At 37.9% G+C, this 21,489-nt stretch overlaps 1 protein-coding gene across 1 annotated transcript in view; it reads left to right on the top strand.

Annotated features, from left to right (window-relative positions):
* LOC119796836 (neural-cadherin-like) overlaps nucleotides 1–21,489 on the top strand; it is a 181,977-nt gene that overhangs the window by 121,451 nt on the left and 39,037 nt on the right. The window contains exons 16-24 of the mRNA XM_038305585.1: nucleotides 308–494; nucleotides 4,311–4,454; nucleotides 6,301–6,584; nucleotides 7,082–8,690; nucleotides 9,406–9,499; nucleotides 10,546–10,730; nucleotides 11,651–11,880; nucleotides 14,014–14,291; nucleotides 19,012–19,226. Of these exons, the coding sequence (XP_038161513.1) occupies nucleotides 308–494; nucleotides 4,311–4,454; nucleotides 6,301–6,584; nucleotides 7,082–8,690; nucleotides 9,406–9,499; nucleotides 10,546–10,730; nucleotides 11,651–11,880; nucleotides 14,014–14,291; nucleotides 19,012–19,226 (3,226 nt within the window). The remainder of the gene's footprint in view (nucleotides 1–307; nucleotides 495–4,310; nucleotides 4,455–6,300; nucleotides 6,585–7,081; nucleotides 8,691–9,405; nucleotides 9,500–10,545; nucleotides 10,731–11,650; nucleotides 11,881–14,013; nucleotides 14,292–19,011; nucleotides 19,227–21,489) is intronic.

Raw genomic sequence — 21,489 nt, forward strand, 5'->3', positions numbered from 1 at the left:
AATGAAACACCATGGTTTAACAAAAAGCTCTACAGCCAAATCACCAGAGTGTTATTTCTATGCTCAACCATCAATATCACAGCATAGGCAGCTTTATGTAGCTTTATTTATCCACATCTCACTTCTTTCATTGTGAAAATTTTGGTTCTACATTTGTCACAGAATTTCAAGATGTGATGTCACCACTTATCTGAATTATAACAGAGCCAATAGTATTGATTTAGTTTAATAAGGAGATACACATACACATTTAAATCCATATATTTTTGTGGTGGTCCAAGTTTTTTTTATTACTTGTGCTCCTCAGATCACTTACTCTTTGCTCAGCGACAGCAGCGGCGACCACAACTTCTTTCGTATTGACCCCCAAAATGGAATCATCTACACAGAAGCTGTATTTGATCGGGAGGCCCGTAGTTCCTATCTGCTGGAGGTTCAGTCAGAAGATGGCCAAGAGTCAGCCCGACCTGGCAGAAATAAACAGCCCAACACAGGTTAGGGATGGATGGATGGATGGATGGATGGATGGATGGATGGATGGATGGATGGATGGATGGATGGATGGATGGATGGATGGATGGATGGATGGATGGATGGATGGATGGATGGATGGATGGATGGATGGATGGATGGATAAAATTTGCATCTAAACTTTATTTTTGGAACTATGTGCCTTTATTTCTCTTTGCAATTAAGTTATGTGTCTCTTTTTGTTAGATCCAATAAATCCTACTGAAATACAGTTGATGTTAACATTCTTACTTGCCAAAATTCAGGAACCCTAAAGGGTTTTGAGTAGTTTTACAAGGAGATAAATAGCTTTTTGTGTTTCAGAACATGGATGTTTCAAGCCTTACCAGGGGTCTGTGAGATTTATGGCTGTATCCTTAACACACTATTTTAATACACTGTGACCAGACTAAACTTATGAAAAACAGACCTGTGGAAACATTGTCAATATTAGAGAAACTTTTTTTTATGCACATAAGATCAGCTTAGAGTTTCCTGTTAGTTCAATCTGAAAAACTCACACGAAGAGCAAGAGAAACATAGCGCCTAATTTTGATAGATATGCATGAACAGATGCAAAGAATAGGACTGTTTCCCCCCAGACCTGAAACTGGTGGTGGAGTGGAGATTGAAAAGATTGGCCAGTCTGTAGACTGCTGGTTAGCGAGACGGTATGCTGAGCTTTATGGGGAGATCCAGTGGATTGCGTGAGCTGATACTAGAGCTTCACTCAGGGACCTGGAAGATGGAAGTCCAGTTTGGATAACACAGGTTGAGAGAACCTCTTCCCGTTGGGAAGAAACATCTGGCAGAACCAGGCTCAACATGGCGGTCTTCTGCCAGAAGAGTCCTGAAGGAATGATACTCTGATTAAGTTTTAGCTACATTGGTGGAGGAGGGGCTGGAGGTGGGTTGAAACGGTGTCATCTGACGCCTATGCACAGAGGCAGACAGGTTTATATCGGAGGCCTTTCAAGATGAACTTTGGATGGCGATTGGCTTTCGTGGAGGCGTGGTTCAAAGCTGTTTGATCGTGTTGCAGGTGGATGTAGGAGAGCAATTTGTTTTTGTTTTTTTAGTTGAACTTCTGTCTATGCTCCATTTCTCCTTAGACCACATTAACTATTTTTATGTGATCTATTCCTTGAAAATGCAGACCTACTTGGCAATAAATTAGATTCTGAATTATGAAGAAAACAACATATTTGATTCGCTTTCTATGCATGAAGTATCCTTTGTGTTTAAACTTGCCAATGTATTTATTATTTAATATCTTTGAAATCTTAAAGGGGGTGCATTTATTATCTTTTAAACAAGGGAATAGACCAGTAAGATTGTCTATTAATGGATGAAATTACCACTCCCAAAGTTAAATGCATTTGTACTCTTCCAGTCTGTAGAGTGGGATCATAAATTAATATTGATAGATACACTGAGAATTTTCTTTATAGAATAATAGATAGACAAAAAAGAAACATAAGAAGGACTCATTGTTTTTGCCAAAAAAAATTTGTAAAATACTAAATATTTTGGGTGTAATCTTCAAATAGTTTTTGTGTATAAAAACATGTACTAACTTGATAGCTTGCACAAAGCTGATCAGTAAACCAGGTGCATTGTAAGTCTAAAATAAGTGGGACAGAGGAAGGTTATTCTATGTTTGCTTTCTTAAATTTCTTTAATCTTAAAAATTGTATTGATGACCTAAGTTAATAATGGGAGAAGAATGTGTAAAATTAAATACTCACCCTCTGCAAAGTTATGGAACTTGGACCAGATTTCAGCCCTCCATACAGATTGCGCATATAACTTTTCATCTATAATTCTTATGTTATAAAATGTTTTAGTTTTTATGATTTAAATAAAATCTTTTAATTTTAGCTTTACTATTTCTATCTTGAAATAATTTTACTTTTGATTGTATGAATTTAAGATACTTAAATCAAAATTCCCTATAAAGAACATTAATTATTGTTGTTATTGCAATTACTTTCCTGCTTAAGTTTTAACAGTATTTTTTTTTCTTATCATACAATTTAGCCTTATATTAATATTCCAATTCAAGTATATGAAATCCATTACGACCCTAGTTCATTGGTATCAAAGTCAGTTGATTATACACTGATTGGCCACTGTATGACCTCACTAGTACCAAGTTTATCATATTTGAAATAATTCTAGACTAAATGGTATGAGAAACATTGCTGGAATTTCAGCAGGTTATCTAATCCACTTATGGATGCCTTAATAAATAGAGTTACCATCATCGGATTGACAATGTCATTATTTATTTTAACATTCATATATATCACCAATAAATGGTCTGTAAGTGTGTAAAACCAAGTGTAGTGTAAGCATAATCTTGCGAACACTGACATTCACAATGGAAGAAAAATAGCTAATTTCATTATCTTAATTAAAAGCCCTGTTTTTAGATTTTTCAGCAGACAAGCTGTAAGTTTCATATTTAGTTTTTTTTTTTTTTTTTCTCGACTTAGAACTTTGATATCAATACTGTTGCATTGTCTCGGTTTTTTACCACAGAAATAATTGCAGGAATCTTAGAACAAAATATGCAGGAACATAAAATGCAGGAATTGTCTTAGAACAAAATTCTCTAACTCTCTATAGTGCAGACTACTGCATATTTGCACCATATATATATATACTGTATATATATATATATATATATATATATATATATATATATATATATATATATATCTATATATATATATATATAAATGCTTTTATGCTTTTCTCCCACACTGTTTACATTTGATCACTGCTTCACTTTATGGAATGGAAATGTTCATTTGCTTTGTGAAAGTTGTACTAAAGAAAATTTCATTTTGTTTACACTGTGTGTACAAAACTATTGTTTTTGTATACACAGAGTGTATACAAATACCATACTGTAAATAAGATACTTTAAGTCTAAAAAGTCTAAGTCTATCTCATTAAAACAGGTTAGAAATTGAATTACTGTTGTTTCTTTTGATTATCTTATCCACAGTGTGCTATTAGTGCAAGTGTTTTTTTTTCTGTTCATTATATATATATATCTTATCTCATATCATTATATATCTGAAGCTTGTGTTGGCCTACCATATTTTGTTTTTGACATGTTAGCAGTTAAAGATGTCAACCTGAATCTTGAGTGAGGTAATATGATATCTGTTTTCAGGATTGGGTTTTTTGCCTGTATTTTTTAACCTGGTATTTAGTGTTGCTGTTGATTTCTCTCCTGGGTTGGCAGGGCTGCTTAGCATTTATAATGAGCCTTCGTAGTGTCTACATATCTTCCATATCCAGGAGGGCTGATCTGCACCACACAGCACCTGTCTTTTTGTCACCTTTGTGGTTTACAAAAAAAAAGCTGGAATGCACAAACAAGCCAAGAAAATAAAGCTGTGTGCTGCTATCATCTTCCCTTACTGTGGTTGTTTGAAATTAACATGTCGCCAGAAAACTCTCAGAGAAGATAATTCACTCTTTCTAACTAAAGAAATAAACGGTGTAATGGGAAGGGCACAGATAAGATACAAACACTTGTCATCATATTAATATTTAACTTCCCCAGCAGAGAGTGTCTGTATTTTTTCTCTGCAAAAATTAAAGTGCTTGACAAGGATTAGCACTGAAATTGGTATTATTCTGTCATCACTGTTAAAAAAATCGAATGAATTTAAATTACAGCAAATATGGATCATAGAAAAAGTTTATTAATCGTTATCTGTAAGACAGAGGAAAGATATGGTGTTAGAATTTAATCTTCTGCCATTCTGTCATTTCTGCAGACACAGCATATGTGAGGGTTTTCATCAGCGACGTCAATGACAACAAGCCAGTCTTTGCTCAGCGACTGTATGAAGTCGGTGTCGATGAGAATGCAGATGTTGGCCTGGCTGTCGTCACCGTCAGCGCCACTGACGAGGATGAAGGTAGGTTTGATGAAGGGGATTGAGATATGTGAGCGTTTCTTAACTCATGCTTATTGGCCAAACTGAAGAGTAAAAAGTTAAAAATTAAATTTATAAAATTTTGTTTTATTTAACATTCATGAAGCCAGTCTTGAGGGGAGACATGTCTAATCTGGACTGCATTGCAAAAATCATGTCATTAAAATCAAATCGTGTACTAGATTTAGTAATCATATAAATGCTTAATAATGCACTGTCGCACATATGTTCAAAAACAACTGACATGCTCCCCCACAGTAGGTGGGCAGGATTTAAGCAGTAAAGCAGTTGCTCATCCTTCATATAGCTGCCTAAGATGCTTTTATCGGGAATGTTTAGGTCCGTTAATCAAGTATTTATGGAGAGCGGGGGTGCAGCTTAGGCTGGGCTGCCACACTAATGATAAATGGCTGTGCAATATCACCGACCCCCAACATTAGAGTTACAATTTGATTCTCAATCTGCTTTACTTAAAGCATACTCCCTGGGTCAAGCGAATGTAAGCCTACCAGCACCCTCTTCTAGACGGGGAGATTTTTGTCAAATATGGGTCTGGTAAAAACACAGATTACTGTTTTAACACAGGATTGTGGACACAAAATCCAAACAGGATGATTGAAAATAAAAACTATATGTTCTAATAGATCTTATAATCTATCATTAGATCGGATGTTCTCCAGAAAGAGAGACAGAAGATAAGTTCAGATATTGACTTCCCCTTTTTTTCAGTGCCTCCCCAAACCTCTGCCAGGCACCGGAATAATTCCCTAAAGGACAGTATAAGAGGGAATCATGCTCCCTTACACTCATTATTCTTCTGGTACTCCTTTTTAATTAGTATCTGATTAAACCTGAGGAGACAAAGTACAAAATTTCCATCTAATGAAGTAATCAAAATAAGAAAGGGTTACATGAAGATCTACTCAATCTTAAGTCTTGGAGGAAATGAGGTGTAATACTCTTATGTTTGCAGTGCTCTGCTGCTCCAGAGGAAACAACCTACAAGTAGGAAGATGCCAAATACATATTGATTTTTTTTTTACCACATAAACTAGAATAGTATAAACAGACTTTATTAAGTTTAATCACCCTTTTTGTTTTTTTTGTACACTTGCCAAATATATTTATTTTGGGGAGGGCACCAACTTTTATCTAACAATTTCGATGCTTATTTATCTTTTTTTCTGAATTCAAAATCCTGATCTCACAACTGTGCAGTCAACAATGCAACAAAACTAAACTTCAAAATATTATGTATATCTGTTCATTTTATTTCTTGCTTATCTTTTTATGTTTTTGTGAAAAAAAGGCATGAGGAAATACCTTTACTGTAACTACTCTAATGTGTGCCACATCTGAAAAAACAATTTTTGGCCTGATTTTGAACGCAATCCTTGAACATGTTGTGTTAAATTAATAGTACTTGGGTTACAATACTATTTTCCAGTTAATATTTCAATAGTTTTCCATGTTTGAAATATATTCCATTAAATAGATTTCTCATAGGATACCATACAGTATATTTATTTCCTTTACAGCTTTAGATTTGAAAAGTTTTTAAGATCAATAAGATCTTAAAAACTTTGTGTGTGTTTAAGATGGGAGACCTCACTCAGTATATGAAATGGGTAAAAAAATAAAAAAATAAAAGTATTACAAACTATAAAAAGAAAAAGACTTTTATAAAAAAAAAAAAAAAAAACTCCCTGTCTCAATAATCAATTGAAAATCTTAACTGTACCTTTGTTTTAAGAGCAACGACCTACTGTAGACGTTAAAAAATTAACTAAACAGATTTCTAACCCTGTAATCATAATTTGTGCTACAGGAGCCAATGCCAAGCTCCGCTACCAGATAACATCTGGCAACAAAGGAGGTGCTTTTGACATCGAGCCGGAGGTTGGGACAATCTTCATTTCACAGTTATTGGACTATGAGAAGCAAAAGAGATACAAGTTGCTGGTTCTTGCCTCAGATGGAAAGTGGGAAGACTATGCCGCTGTTGTGGTCACCATAGTCAATAAAAACGATGAAGCACCTGTGTTTTCTATGAATGAGTACTATGGATCGGTCACAGAGGAGCTTGATGGGTCTCCTGTTTTTGTGCTACAGGTAAGGAGTGTCCAGGGAGAAAAAAACCCCCACTGTTTATCCTAAAAATGACCATATCTCCAATTAAGATATGTACGTTGTTTTTAATGAGCTTCCCTCCTAACATTTCTCGCAGTGTATGTTTTTGTGGCAGCTAAGTCATTATTAAAGTTTAGTATTCTGGAACCTTATTTCAGTTTATCTACTGCTGGTGTTTAACCATTGCTTGGCAAGTTATAGAATTTAAATTTATGTAATTTATGAAACAGCAGATATAAATCTTGTGCTGCCATACTGTGACACCCACTCTCAGGCGAGATGGAAGACACATATCAGATTTGAACTCGATGCTTTAATTAAGCTTGTCAGGAAAAGTGAGAAAACTTTAATGGGATGTATAAAAACGGATGTCAAAGAAAATGCCACTTGAACAATAATTGAAGTAAAATAGGAGAAAACAATAATTTGGGTTTGAATGGGTGAATGAATGCCCGTTTTCTAAAGATTTTGTCTTACAGGTTACAGCCACTGACCCAGACAAAGATGCAGACCAGGGAGCCATCAGGTACTCCATTCATGGCCAAGGTGCTGAGTCCCATTTCATGATCAATGACATCACAGGGGAGATGTACGCCCAGCGAACCATGGACCGAGAGGAGCGGGCCGTCTGGCGCTTTGTTGTTATGGCAACGGACGAAGAAGGCGAGGGGCTTACTGGCTTTACAGATGTTATTATCAACGTGTGGGACATCAATGACAATGCCCCAACCTTTGTGTGTGCACCCGATAATTGCCATAGCAGTGTGGCAGAAAATTCACCTCCTGGAACGTTTGTTGTGGAAATGACTGCTGTGGATCTGGACGATGCAGCTGTGGGTCAAAACGCAATCCTCACCTACCGGATTATAGAGAATGCACAAAATTCAGACAATGCAAACCTGTTTACTATTGATTCAAGCACTGGCACCGTATCCGTGGCAGCAGACGGTCTGGATAGAGAGCGTGCTGATAGGCACCACCTGGTTGTGGAGGCCAGGGATGGTGGTGGTATGATTGGCACGGCCACTGTCACAATTGTGGTGACAGACATCAATGACCATGTGCCAAAATTTATAGAGGACTGGTGTGGTGCTCGTGTACCTGAGAGCACACTTGAGGACTCTTCCGTCTTGGAGCTGAGTGCTGTGGACCCTGATGATGGTAGAAATGGTCAGCTGTCATACAGCATCTTTGCAGGGGATACAGAGCAGCGATTCTACATAGTTAGCCACAAACTGGAGCAGAAGGGCACTCTAAGACTGAAAAAGAAGCTGGACTTTGAGCATCCAGATGAGCAGAGGTTTAACCTGACAGTCAAAGTGGAGGACTCAAATTTTTCCAGTCTTATTCACTGTATGATCCTTGTTGAAGATGAAAATGATAATGCGCCTGTTTTTACCCCAAGTTTTCACCTGCTGTCCCCTGTACCTGAGGATGTACCAGTAGGAACCAGTATAATTCAGGTCATAGCCTCTGATTCTGACTCAGGCCCGAACGGAGATATTTTTTACAGCATCCTCCCACATTCAGACCCCTATGGACACTTCAGAGTCAACCGAGGTGGTGTTGTCACTGTCACGCATTCACTGGATAGGGAGACGGTGGCAGGTTATGAGCTGGTTGTCATGGCGACAGACCGTGGCACCCCAGCCCTTACTGGCAGTGTCACGGTCCACTTGCCTTTGCTTGACATGAATGATAACGGGCCAGAGCTGGAGATGCTCTATGCTCCAGTGCTGTGGGAGAACAGTCCCGCTCCTCAAGTGGTCTGGCTTAACGGGAGCTCAACTTTACTTCATGTTGTGGACAGAGACTCCCCAGAGCATGGACCTCCATTCCTCATCTCCCTTCCCTCAGAGTACTCTGCTGACTTCCACCTTCAGGACCATGGGAATGGCTCTGCCACACTCACCACCCTCCGGAGATTTGACAGAGAAAGGCAGAGAGAGTACCATTTACCGGTGGTAATGATTGACAGTGGACTTCCACCGATAACAGCCACAAGCACTCTCATCATCACTATTGGTGATCATAACGATAACGCCCATCAGGCAGGGGAGAAAGATGTCTATGTGCATAGCCGCAAGGGTAAGTTGCTTTCTTCATGTCTTTCTTCTTATATATGTTTTTGCTTTTGCAGTGAAAGGCAGAGTTTGAGTGAATAGGGAAAAGTGAGGAAATAGCTGAGGCAAAAATGTATAACTGCTTTACCTACTCATTATGGTCTGGAATTTTTAATTGCTTGTTCACATTTACTCTGTGTTTTGTTATGGTAATGATGTCAAATTCCTTCTACAGCCCTGAGCACTTTCACCCCCCCCCCCCCTTTTTTTTTGCCTAAAGCCCATAGATATGTCATTTTATTGCAGGATCATCATTCTTCTTTTGTCTGAGTTTCTTTTTGCCCTCCAGGTAAGCTGGTTAGAAATATTGGCTTGTTAGTGTTTTGATCCTACACAAGGCTACATGGCAGTTTTGGTAATTGTTGGTAACAGGAGTGCCGTGACTCATGGAGGCAACCATTGTTTACCCAGCTGCTGTGCTCTGGCACTGCAGGTCGATAATAACATAATCCATAGTGAGATAGCCTTGCTTCTTTAAGCCCCAAGCTCTCTGAAGTGGAGCATGGAGAGCCTATTCATTCCAGCAGTGGGACTCCATAGTTATGAGCATAATAAGTAGAACGGAAAACAAGAATGCAAGAGAAGGAGAGGGACGAAAGATAAGTGTTAGCATCAGCAGATTCTATCCAGACTGAATCAATGTGTATGTGTGTGTGTATGTGTATGTTTACCTTGAACAGGAAGGATGGGAAATGCAGCTCTAGGGAAGGTGTATGCCCCAGATCCAGATGATTGGGACAACAAGACCTACAGTCTGGAGACAAGTGCAGCCAAGTAAGAGCTCAGTGCTTCATAGAATTGTTTTACTCTTAAAAATTAGCTATCTCTAAAAGTGCCACAAAGATATAAGTGTTAAAGCAGGAGTACTTCAAAGAATAAAAAAGCGAAATTTATAGAATAAAAAAACAAAACAAGGTATGTGCCTGGATTTCCTTAACATAACGTTACTGAATGATTTTGCAAGGTTTAAACATAGCTAACTAGTATTTTTTCCACTCCTTAGCAGCAATTTCCCCACCCTCTACTATATCCAACACTTTCCATTAAGATTTTAATCACTGTAATCTTTAGTGATTGTTTTTTCTGGAAACTATAATCATACCGGACAATCACAGAAATCTGTATCAACCTGAAAAATTTCGAAAGGGGGAGACAGCCTATATGGGCACATTTAAACTACCTTGGGGACCTTGGGCTTTTTATTCAGTGTGAGCATTTCTAGAATCAGATTAGACATACCAGTTGCATATTTGTTTTATTCATACAGCAACTTCTTCCCGTTACCATGACAACTACCAAGCCCTTCTAGGACCTTCTGAATCCAATTTTTTTTTTCTTTTTTTCCTTCATCTTCTTCTGCTTCATTGGAAATGTTATTCTGCGTCTTACTGTTTTTAAATGGATTTATATTCATTTTTTCCCATTTAGTCTGGAATGAGTAACAATTAATAAAAAAACCCATCCATCCATCCATCCATCCATCCATCCATCCATCCATCCATCCATCCATCCATCCATCCATCCATCCATCCATCCATCCATCCATCCATCCATCCATCCATCCATCCATCCATCCATCCATCCATCCATCTCCTTCACTCTCTGTAGTTTACGATTCTATTATTAGAAGCTTGACAGCAAATTTGCTTAAAATAAATAACTAAAACCTCTGAAACCCTTCATCAAAAAATAAGACAAGTTTAAGCAAAAAATGTGTACGAACTCCATCTTTTTCAGTAATTACTCTCATAAATGTATTATAGTAATTTTCCCTTTTTTCTCTGTTCTCCTTCTAGTAATTATTTCTCTGCTCTTTTCAGATACTTTAGTGTGAATCAGAGCTCAGGAGTGCTGACTGTCCGACAAAACACTCCAGTAGGCAGCTATTGGTTAAGAGTTGGAGTGTCTGACGGCGTATGGCCTGATGTGATAGCAGGAGTTAGGGTTCATACCAGAGAGCTGGAGGAAAAGGCCATTCAGTCGTCTGCTTCTCTGCGTTTGACAGGTAACGGGTGCAGGAACACATTCTGTACTGATTGAAAAATGTGTTAATTCTTAATTGTTTAGTGACAGTGTTAAAACAGGTGGTTGCAGTTTGAATGAACTAGCATTCTTAATTTCTAACTCAGACCTGAAAGTCAGAAATGTACCAAATAATAAAACTTCAGCTAGAAGACAGCCTGCTCTTTGTTAAATATGGCTAATTCTTTTTGGACACAGATGTTAAACATGACAGCATGTTCCACGAGTCTGAATAAATTTGTACTTTTCATTTAATGACTATCAAGTTGTCAACCCAGTTAACACCCAAATAACAGCCTGTCAAGAGATCTTTTTTCCCTCTATCATGCATTGTTTAACATTTCTAAGCATTGAAAAGCAACTATTCACATTGTTCATGCATTACAGTTTTCTTCTTCTACTTCTTTCTCTGCTGCGGTCTGAAGTTCATGCTAGTGTATTCATTTTCTGGCAGTCTCTCAGATCAAATCTCAGTTATAAAGGTCAATCTGAAAGTGTCAGGTAAAGTCCTTGACATTTAAAAAGCCATTCGGCGAACAGAGTCAAAGGCTGTTATGGATGCCTCTGACTCAGGGTTGTTATCGTGTCTGAGAGATTAAAGATGACTGCTCACATTTTGCAGGTGGGTTCCACCCCAAACGTGATTGATTTTCCAGTCATTTAAAATGTTTTGTACAAGGCAGTTTGTCAAGACTCCGGCCTCATGCCAATGTGGAAACAGACTTCTGACTTATTCACCTCATGGAAGACTCCGGTAGGGAGCGGATCAATAGAGCGAGATGTTTGGCTACCTCTTGTGTTAATGGAATAAGGAACTTCACAGACTTTGATCAACTCTGCAGTTGTCATTGACGAGCCAGTAGTTCTTATGACATGAGCCTCCATTTCCTTTGTCTCCCTAAGGCATTACAGCAAGAGAATTTATCGACTCAAATGTCGAGGGGAAAAGTCGGCTGGAGGCATTCTGGGACTTCCTGACTGAAACCCTGTCTGTCAGACCAGGAAGTATCAACATTTTCAGTGTAGCAGACAGAGAGGCGAGAACAGTGGACATTCATTTCTATGTGCTAACCGATAATGGCTACTTGCGCCCAGAGAAACTGCACACCGCCCTAGCAGCACATAAAAAGAAGGTATGTATACCATCCTGTCAGACCGATAGAGATCACTGTTCATAAATCAAGTGATAAACCTGGGAGCTTGAGGAAAAGAGATAACCAAGCTTTTTATCTGCCCTTTCATTCTCACCCTGAATTTCTGTCGGTTTACTGCCTGACCCTGTCGTGTCTATTTGTCTCTTATTCAGTTGTTGTCAGTAAATCTCTTCTTTCTGGAACAACCTTTCTTTCCTCCACATTTTCCTTATCTTTCACTGAAACTATATTGCCACTCTAACCATTAGTCTAAGCATTATTCTTCCTGTAAAGGTAATCGTAGTACAGTACCTTGCAAAAGTATGTAAGCACCTTCAACTTTTCCACATTTTACACCTTAAAATCCACATTTTATAAGGCTTAACATAAAGCAGTGCAAATCTCTGAACTTGGAGGAAATAGTTTTCAAATCTTTTACTAAAACAACACTTAAATGTGCATCGGTTCGGTTCGATACATGTTGATTGTTACACCGAAATCCCATAAAAATTTATGGAATTAATGAAAAAATCCCCCCCAAAAAAAGGGATTGTAATTATTTTAAATGATCCGTGGAAACCCTGGATCATTTCCGTATGTTTTGCTGCTTTGAATTTAATCATCTGGCGCATGCTCTCTACCATCTCCAAGGGACTCAGAGGGGAGCGGACGAAGCCACAGTGGGGGCTGTAGGCTTTGCTTTGAGCAGGCGGTCTGGAGCGCAGCGGGGCGGAGCGGGAGTTGCTGACGGAGTATGTGGGATTTCGGGGTTAGCATGGTCATGTTGCTGTTAGCGTAAACAAAATGTGTTGGACAATGCTCGCACACTGTTGCACTTTTATCCACAACTTTCTTTCCGCCGTCATCGTAGGTCACTCTAAATGCAAAGCGCTCCCATACAGCAGACCTATAAAGTGCTGCTGGCGCGTCTTCCAACTCCTGTTCTTTCCCACTCGCCATTTCGACACAATTCTCCATAACAACTGATTTTGTTCTGCTACACCCGGCTAAGCTGCTTCGCCTCTTCTTCTTCTTGTTTACTACTGGTAGTTGGCTTTGGTCGCAGTACCGCCACCTTCTGCTCTGGAGTGTAAACGCTTTGCCTATGAGAAAAAGGAGCAGCGCATGAACCGAACGAAACACACACGAACCGAACCGAGACAGTCGAACCGAACGGTTCTGACGGTTTTCATAAATCGTCCCATCCCTAATATATATATATATATATATATATATATATATATATATTTAAAAAAACAATGCTCAGAGAAACAAAAAATATATTCACGCTCTAGAAATGCAGCAGAGATCCACAGTGCAAGTGTGTATCTGTCAGTAGGGCAGCCATAAGCTGTGGATAGCTTGTTGAAAATCTACCACAACATATCTCCCTTAACACACCATGAAACATGTTAGTTACAGCATCATGTTGTGAAGATGTTTTACGCAAAATGGATGGAGTACCAGAGTAAATCCATAGATTAGTGGAGCTTAAAACAGGGTAATTCTAGGAGAAAACTTTTTATTGTCTGCAAATGAAATATGACAAGGAGGAAGGTTTACTTTCCAGAAGGACCTTCGCCCGAAATATCCAGCCAGAGCTGCAGTGGAATAGATTGAAATATTTTCTATGTATTAGAGTGGAATAATAACACCTCAGACATATACAATTTAGTTTCTGGTGCAATAAAACACAAATCTCTTTATAGATGCTATTTTTTCAATTCAACTAAGCTTGAGCTTTTTGCCCAGGCAAATTGGCAAAAAATGTTCTAAGCTGTTATAGACATAAACCCAAAACATTGTAGCTGCAATTACAGCAGTAAATTGTTCTGCACAGTATTGACTGAATAAACACTGCTGAAGGCGCATCATTTTTTTTGTATTTGTGAAACATTTTTTTAACAGCAGCCATCCTTTTCTGTTTTATTTAAAAATAATACACTACTTTATGTTGGTCTTTTCCATAAAATCAAAATAAAATATAACATATTGTGAACGGGTTGAAAGAGCAGGAATACTTTTACTAGGGGGGGCCTTGCTTGGAATGCAAATAAAAATCATGTGAGGTTCATTGTTATCATCAAACATAATTATTGTGTTTTTTCCTCCCCTCTCCTTTTCATGCTGCAGCTGCAGTCAATCCTCCGTGTGAATGTGAGCCAGGTGCAGGTAGATGAGTGTGTGCGCACTGACTGTAAGACATCCGGCGGCTGCTACACACAGTTAAGCGTCAGTGACTCACCCGCCTTGATAGACTCTGGTGCTTTATCCCTGGCTTCAGTGAAAGTGACATCTTCAGCTGTGTGTGGCTGTGCTGCTAGAGAAATGACCCACCGGACGTGCTCCTCTTACCCAACTTACCCTTGCCTCAATGGAGGGACATGCTTCGACACACAAAATGGGTACAGGTGAGAGGCATAGCAGTTGTTAAATTTCAGGTGTAATTGACTCCTCAAAGAGGGCAAACATAAACTTAATTCACAGTCATTAGAAATAGTGTCAATAAAAATGGAATTCTCCTGAGCTACTCCAGCGTTGTAAGCTAAAATTTCTCTCCGTATATAGGGACTTCCGCTGTTATTAATCCTCCCAAGTAAGGAAGTATAACCAGCTTTAAAGTAAATGCATTTATATTAGAGCAGCACTGCTTCATGCTGAATGTTTACTTTAAAAAAAACAAAAAAACTATTCAGAGTAGAAAAAATAGCAAAACTTTAGAAAGTCAATTTCTACATGAAATTAGATATACCAAAAAACATCTGCTGCATATTCATTTTGGTTTGCTTGTAGGAAATGCTTAGTCTTTTACTATAACATTTAACAATTGTATGAATGAAATGTTCACTGGTTATAATGATAAGTGTAATAATATGTGCTCTTGTCAGAAAGTCCAATGCAAACTTAAATTAAAGTAGATATTGCACTATTCAAAAGTTGTGCATCTCAGAGATTCAAACAGATATATTTCTAGAGACCACTAGGTTTTAAATATTGCTCTTATTTGGACATAAAATGCACAAAGAGGGCCTATTAAAGCTGAATTTGTTTGCACTACACAACAACGACTTTAGTAGTATACTGCTAGCACTGCTACTAGCTGCTCAGTGATAGGTGGACAGTAGGGTAATAGTCAGCTCAATGTTTGCAAATATTTCAAATTACTGGTTATTTTAGTTGTTTCTAACCCTATTCTATTTCCTGGACTTTCAGTTATGTATGGAATTGTCTGCTGATACTCAGCAAGACAGCAAAAACAAAATGACAGCTCCACCTAAAAACCTGTTAAATTGGATGACAGGTACTGTATATGCAGCATAACACACTAAATAATACGGTGCTACTGCTAGAAAAGGTTCTACTACTACTGTAGTGAATTTCCCTCATCCTGTAATAACACTCTTTGAATGATTTTTCACATTTTAGATAAAACAAGATTATAATGATAATTTTGATGAATTTGCTCTCAGTAATCCTGGAACTAAATATTTATCTGATTATATGCCTTGATTTTAGCGTGCTTGGGAGGATCTTTGACCATTCTGATTAGCATTGCCTCTTTAACTTGCCCAGAGCCCTCTTTATCTCCAATGGAGGATCAGCGAATCCCAGACAGATGTTCTAAATCTTACTTCAACTAACTGACCGAATGACAATCCATGTTTTGTTTTCTCACATAGATCCTAATATTTTTATTTGAAATAATTGTATTACTCAAGGAGATCAGTCTTTCATTTGCATTAACACTTTTTTTCCAGGACATTTGAAGGAAATTAAAGGCACACAGTATCACAGATCCTTAACCAAAATAAATTATTTGTGTGTTTTTTATATATTGATCATTTCATTAAAACCGGACTCCTTTTAATTAATAACTGCTCAACAAGCTCAGTTTTAAACTCATCTGATCAAAGTCTCTGTAGTCTATAGCAAAAATCGACAGGTTTGTCAAAGTGATAACTGGAATAGCTTTTTTTACCAGCATGTCTTCCAAAACACCAGTCAGTGTGCTGATAGTGCCACTTGATGGCTTTATGATACCACTTTTTTGTTGCAGTTTTTTTAAATTCCATATTTTTATAAGAGGTAAAATAAATATGTTTTTTTGTTAAGTTAATACTTTTATCCCTTGGGGAACCAGGAGATCATTAGTCTACTGTTTATACCCATTAAATCCATGCAGAGCTGTAGTCAGCCTTGTGGCTATATGTCGTGATCATTGAACAGCCTGGGAGGCGCACCCTTCACAAGACAACACAGAGGCACACCAGGCAAAAGAGCAAAAGCACGACTAGATCTAAAGGCAACAGTTACAACATATGTGTTTGAACTGTAAGAGAAGGCTGCAAATAGGCCCCAATAGATCCAATGCGGCCATTGGAGAATGAACTTCATTTCTAGATAAAAACGAAAACTTCTTTAGAAAGGCCCCAACTGAAATTCAAAAATTAGGACTACTTTCCAGCAAGGCAGCAGCACAAAAAACATACCAATTGAATACCAATTCAAAGTTCCTTAAACACTTTAAAAAGTCAAACAAGAATTTATCATTCATTTCACATTGTTGTTTTAGAATTGTCAGGAGTAATGATGGTGGTTCAAGTGATTTTATATTAACTTTTTTCCACACTAAAAATGTATCCAAATAAAAAAAAGTGAGTTTGAGAAACTGGTAAGGAAATTTTTTTTCAAAGACTTTTGTTATGATGGATGGTGTTAGATGTCTTTTTAAATTTATTTTATAGTATGCAATAAACACATGTAATCACAGACTCTTTATCGGGAACAATTTAGCAGTTTTAGGTTGGCCCCTGTTTGACTTCAAAATCCATAATTTTGATCCAGTCTGCCCAAGATTCACAGACATCTAACACCAATAAGTTGTTTCCTTCCCCAAGTGAATCCTTACTGGAAGATTTATCTTTTTGACCATTCTCTTAGAAAAGCAGAGAGATCTTTGTGTTAAATTTCCAGCAGATCCCCAGTTTCCAAAGTACCAATACCAGCCTGTCTAACACCAACAACATGCCACATTTTAGGTCCCTTAAATGTGGCAGAGACTCACTGTAGCAGAGTAGCCACAGTATGGCAGAGTGGCACTGCTGCCTTGCAGCAAGAAGGTTCTGGGTTTGATTCCCGGCCTGGGGTCTTTCTGCATGGAGTTTGCATGTTCTCCCTGAGCATGCGTGGGTTCTCTCCAGGTACTCTGGCTTCCTCCCAGTCCAAAATCATGACTCTTAGGTTAATTGGCTTCTCTAAATTCTCCTTAGGTATGAATGGTTGTTTGTCCTGTTTGCGTTGCCCAGCGATGGACGGGCGACCTGTCCAGGGTGTACCCCACCTTTCGCCCGTAGACAGCTGGAGATAGGCACCAGCACTCCGTGTGACCCTGCTTGGGATAACCGTGACAGAAAATGGATGGATAAATCCACCTTGCTTTCGTATTCTAAGGCTCATTTTGAAGTTCAGCAATATTTTTCACCACATCTGCATGCCTTTAATGTACAGCGTTGCTGCTATATTTTCTATTTGTGTTAACAGTTAAATCCTCAAGCATCGAAGTGACCAGTTAGTGCATTTTCCAGTGCTTTAGATAATCTTGACCATGGAATAATTCTTCCAGTTATAAAAGATCTCCAACTCAGACTTAAAAAAAAGCTCAATGGGAGCCTTTGGAAAAAAGAAATGCATGCATTTTATTCCATACTCTTTTCATCACATTCTAATGCTCAGATTAAATAAATATAGGGCAAAGGGATTATTTAAACATATCCGCCACTTTTCTTTGATCACAAAAAAACTCTACATGCCAACTCTGATAATGTGTAAAAAAGGTCAGAGGTTGAATCTGCATGACAATAGCTTGTTTTTCTTTATATTTCAAATTGTCTGCATCTATTAAAAATAAAACATCCTGTTCTCTATGAGACACATCTCCACCACAGAAACACTACATGTGGCCTCAGATGAGTTTCAATCCATCCATAAAGAATCTAATTTTTCCTCCTGTCCTCTGTTGAGGGAGCTTAACAGGAGACCTCAGGGAGGAGCTAATCAGATATTGTCAGTCAGAAGTGAGAATAACAGGCCATGCCCTTCCTGATTTGGGCTGCCATTGCTCTCATGAGTCACATGAAAGAACAGTGAAAGATTGAGGTGCTCTTTCACCGCTTATCAGAAGCATATGTATGCAGAAGGCTACCCATCAGGCTAAGCTGCCTCTTTTGCCTGCATATGGATCAGTATTCCTCCCATGTGTTGCCTTTCTGCACTATAAACAGCAATGTTAGAATCAGCCCGTTACAGCCTCAGTACACACAGCCTTCTTTAGACACTGCATGAAAATAGATGGCTTTGACATTATCAGCAGAGCCAGCTTGTCTCACATGCCTGCATTAGAGAGGACAGGCTGAGATCAACCAATCCCCTCAATCCTCTCCATCGCTGTGATTGAAAGGGCTGCTTTTCATCACTACATGCATCTCTTTGTTTTGTGGCCTTTTTTGTTTATTAAAATTCATCACGAGACTGTTGCTCCAACAAGTTCAGTAGTCTCATGTTAAATTTCTAGTTTGTCCTGGTGTGGTGATCCATTGCAGTCAAATAGATAAGCAAAAAAAGACCCAAGCGGCTAATGTGTGTAGCAGCCTAAGTGTGAGCAGAGGGCAGTTCATAAGAGTTAGGGAAAAAAGCTTCTGAAAATAAAATCAGTGATGGTTCAACAAATAGTCAAGTGAGAAAAATATATTTAATTACCTCGTAACAAAGGGAACGAGATTTGCTGTGCCTGAACTGTCTTCAGGGAATTCAGCTCAGACAGCTGTTATAGATAAATAACAGAACTGGGTTATGTTGTGTTCAGAACTAATTGATTAAATGTAGAACTGAATATTCAGGGATTTGTCGCTAATGCAAACAATTGATACATAAAAGTGCTCTGCTCGTTGTCTGTTGACAGGCAGCATGTTCAAACACAGTCAGACATCTCTGCTTGCATGAATCAACAAGACTGTCACGTAGGAAAGAGACAATGCGAAGACTTCTCTGAGCGTCAAACTGAATGACACTGATTGTTTCTTTCCACTTGTTTTGTCCTGATTTTCCACACATTTTCGTTTCTCTGTGCTACAGGTGCCACTGCCCCCCACAGCTCGAAGGGCCAGACTGTCAGCAGACGAGACTTAGTTTCCTTGGTAACGGCTATGCCTGGTTTCCTCCCATAAGGCCATGCTTTGATAGCCATCTTTCACTCGAGTTTATGACAGAGGAAGAAGACGGACTGCTTCTGTATGCAGGCCCTTTAGCCACTCTTTTACCGGGGGATAATGAAGACTACATCGCCATAGGTAAAAAAAAAAAAAAAAAAAGAAAACATCATAAAATAAGGTCTTTGTTATCAGATGTATGCTGTTGGGCTTCTGGGTTCTAAACCGTTGAACTCAATAGTGTGTTAATTACTGGAAGATAGCTAATTAGGAGCAAATTTAATTTTTACTTCTAAGACATATGTGTTCTCAATCAGCAGAGTTGTCTTGCTTTCAACTTACTATGAGGTCTTAATGACCCAACACTATTAATGTTTGCAATGCTTTTTCATCAGTGAGTTCAGTCAATATCATACCACCAATTAAACATCAGAAAAGCTTGGATTAATTTGCTGTCAGACTGAACATCTACAGTACTTTCTCACCAGTTATTACTAAGAATGAAAGGTAGCTTGTTTCTAGTGTGTGAATAATAAAAAGTATACTATTGTAGGTATGTTAGAAGTCTTACCTTTGCAGTGGCTTTGGTCAGTTTGAATTATCAGTGTTCAAAAGGGTCAGCTCGCCCCTTCACCAAATTATACCTCGCCTTCCTGCACGTGTATTTATTTTTAGTCCCATCTTGTTTCCCTACCTTTGAGTAAACCTCTCTGTAGGTATTTCTCAGATATTAATATAAATATTTATTTAAAATGCCTGTATTATTTTGTGGAATACTTTTTATAAACTTTTTTTATCCCACACTACTTACATTTTTCATCTGATCCCAGTTAAATTAATTTAGCTCATAAGACTGAGGATAAATAATGACCCATAAAAAAAAGTCAACATCCGGCTGGTAGATATTATTTAGGGTGTCAATCAATTCCCTTACTCACCAGGTTTCCTCACTCACCATATTACTTTTGGTTGTTTTGCAGTTGACTGTTTAAGGTACAAAATGCTGATGTCTACTGTGGAACATTTTGTACTAAACATACCGTCACCAGCCCACACACTCCAACATCCACTCCTAGTCTACTGTAAGAGTGAATTATATCTACTAGCACAAAGTCACAAAAGTAATTTTAGTTAGATCCCAGGGCACAATTAGGTTTTGGTTTTAAGTCAGAGATTGGAAATTATTTTCCAGGTATTAATTCAGTTCAATTCAGTTTATTTATATAGCGCCAATTCACAACACATGTCTTTTCAAGTCACTTCATAGAGACAATTAAACCAGAAGCATCACTGGTGGCATCATTGATATATATATATATATATATATATATATATATATATATATATATATATATATATATATATATATATATATATATATATATATATATATATATATGTAGGCATGTATGTACATTAACTGAAAAAATAACTGACACACCAGGGTTTGCAAAAAAGGTCCAGAAAGGTTTATTTAATGGTGCAAAATGAAAGTAGAAAAAAGGAAAAAAGATGGGTTGATGTAAAAGGGGGGCACAAATTGACAAACAATTATTTTACCCAGTTTATTCATTCAGTCTATTTATTCATGCTTTTAATTTATATTCACTGACAGCATATTAGGAGTAGATTACAGAGAATGTTTGGAACAGGTACAGATGAACATTACCCTGTATGAAAACTTTGGATCTAAAAAGTGTATTTTTCTTTGTTTTCAGCAGTACCACACAAAATATTGGTTAGCATCAAGGAAATACTTTTTTTCAGCCACAGCTTACATTTTCTGGAATATTAATAGACTAAAGCAGCTATTGCTTGAACTGCTAAAATCGTTTGGACCTACATTTTACCTACATTTTTCTAAAAAACACAAGTGCTATTAATTGTTATTTAGTGTTATTAATTCAATTCAAACTAACCAGTGATGTCCAACTGAGTTTCAGCATGATTGTTGTGTCTGTTTGTTGTATCTCAAGATTTTTTATTTTTTATTAGTTTAAGGAGGCAGCCGTGCTGTAATGCAAAACAAATTGCTGACTCTTATGTTAATACGTAAACGTCATGTTTTATCTATCTCTACAAAAGCATAGGCTTTGGCAATTTAATTCACTGAAGCCTGAAGCTCTTTTAAATCATTGCCAAGGTGGAATAGCTTCAGCAGAGATCTCAAGGAAATCTGAAATCCATCACATGAGAGTTGTTGCAATTTCAAAACTATTTTGAATCGATCTTGGCACAGTGAGAGAAGTCCTATAGAGGTTGGGAAAATCTGAAGCAGGGGCTAAAATTGGCAGGAGTGGTTCTGAGCATTTGCAGGTTAGACCATGAAATGGTTAGAGAAATTGCAAACCTCAAGAGCTAGTGTAAGGTTTCAATTAGGAAGTTAAGAGTTAAAGTTCTTGAA

This window comes from Cyprinodon tularosa, unplaced genomic scaffold, assembly GCF_016077235.1.
Source record: "Cyprinodon tularosa strain WSP-4 unplaced genomic scaffold, ASM1607723v1 ctg56, whole genome shotgun sequence".
NCBI classification, from domain to species: Eukaryota; Metazoa; Chordata; class Actinopteri; order Cyprinodontiformes; family Cyprinodontidae; genus Cyprinodon; species Cyprinodon tularosa.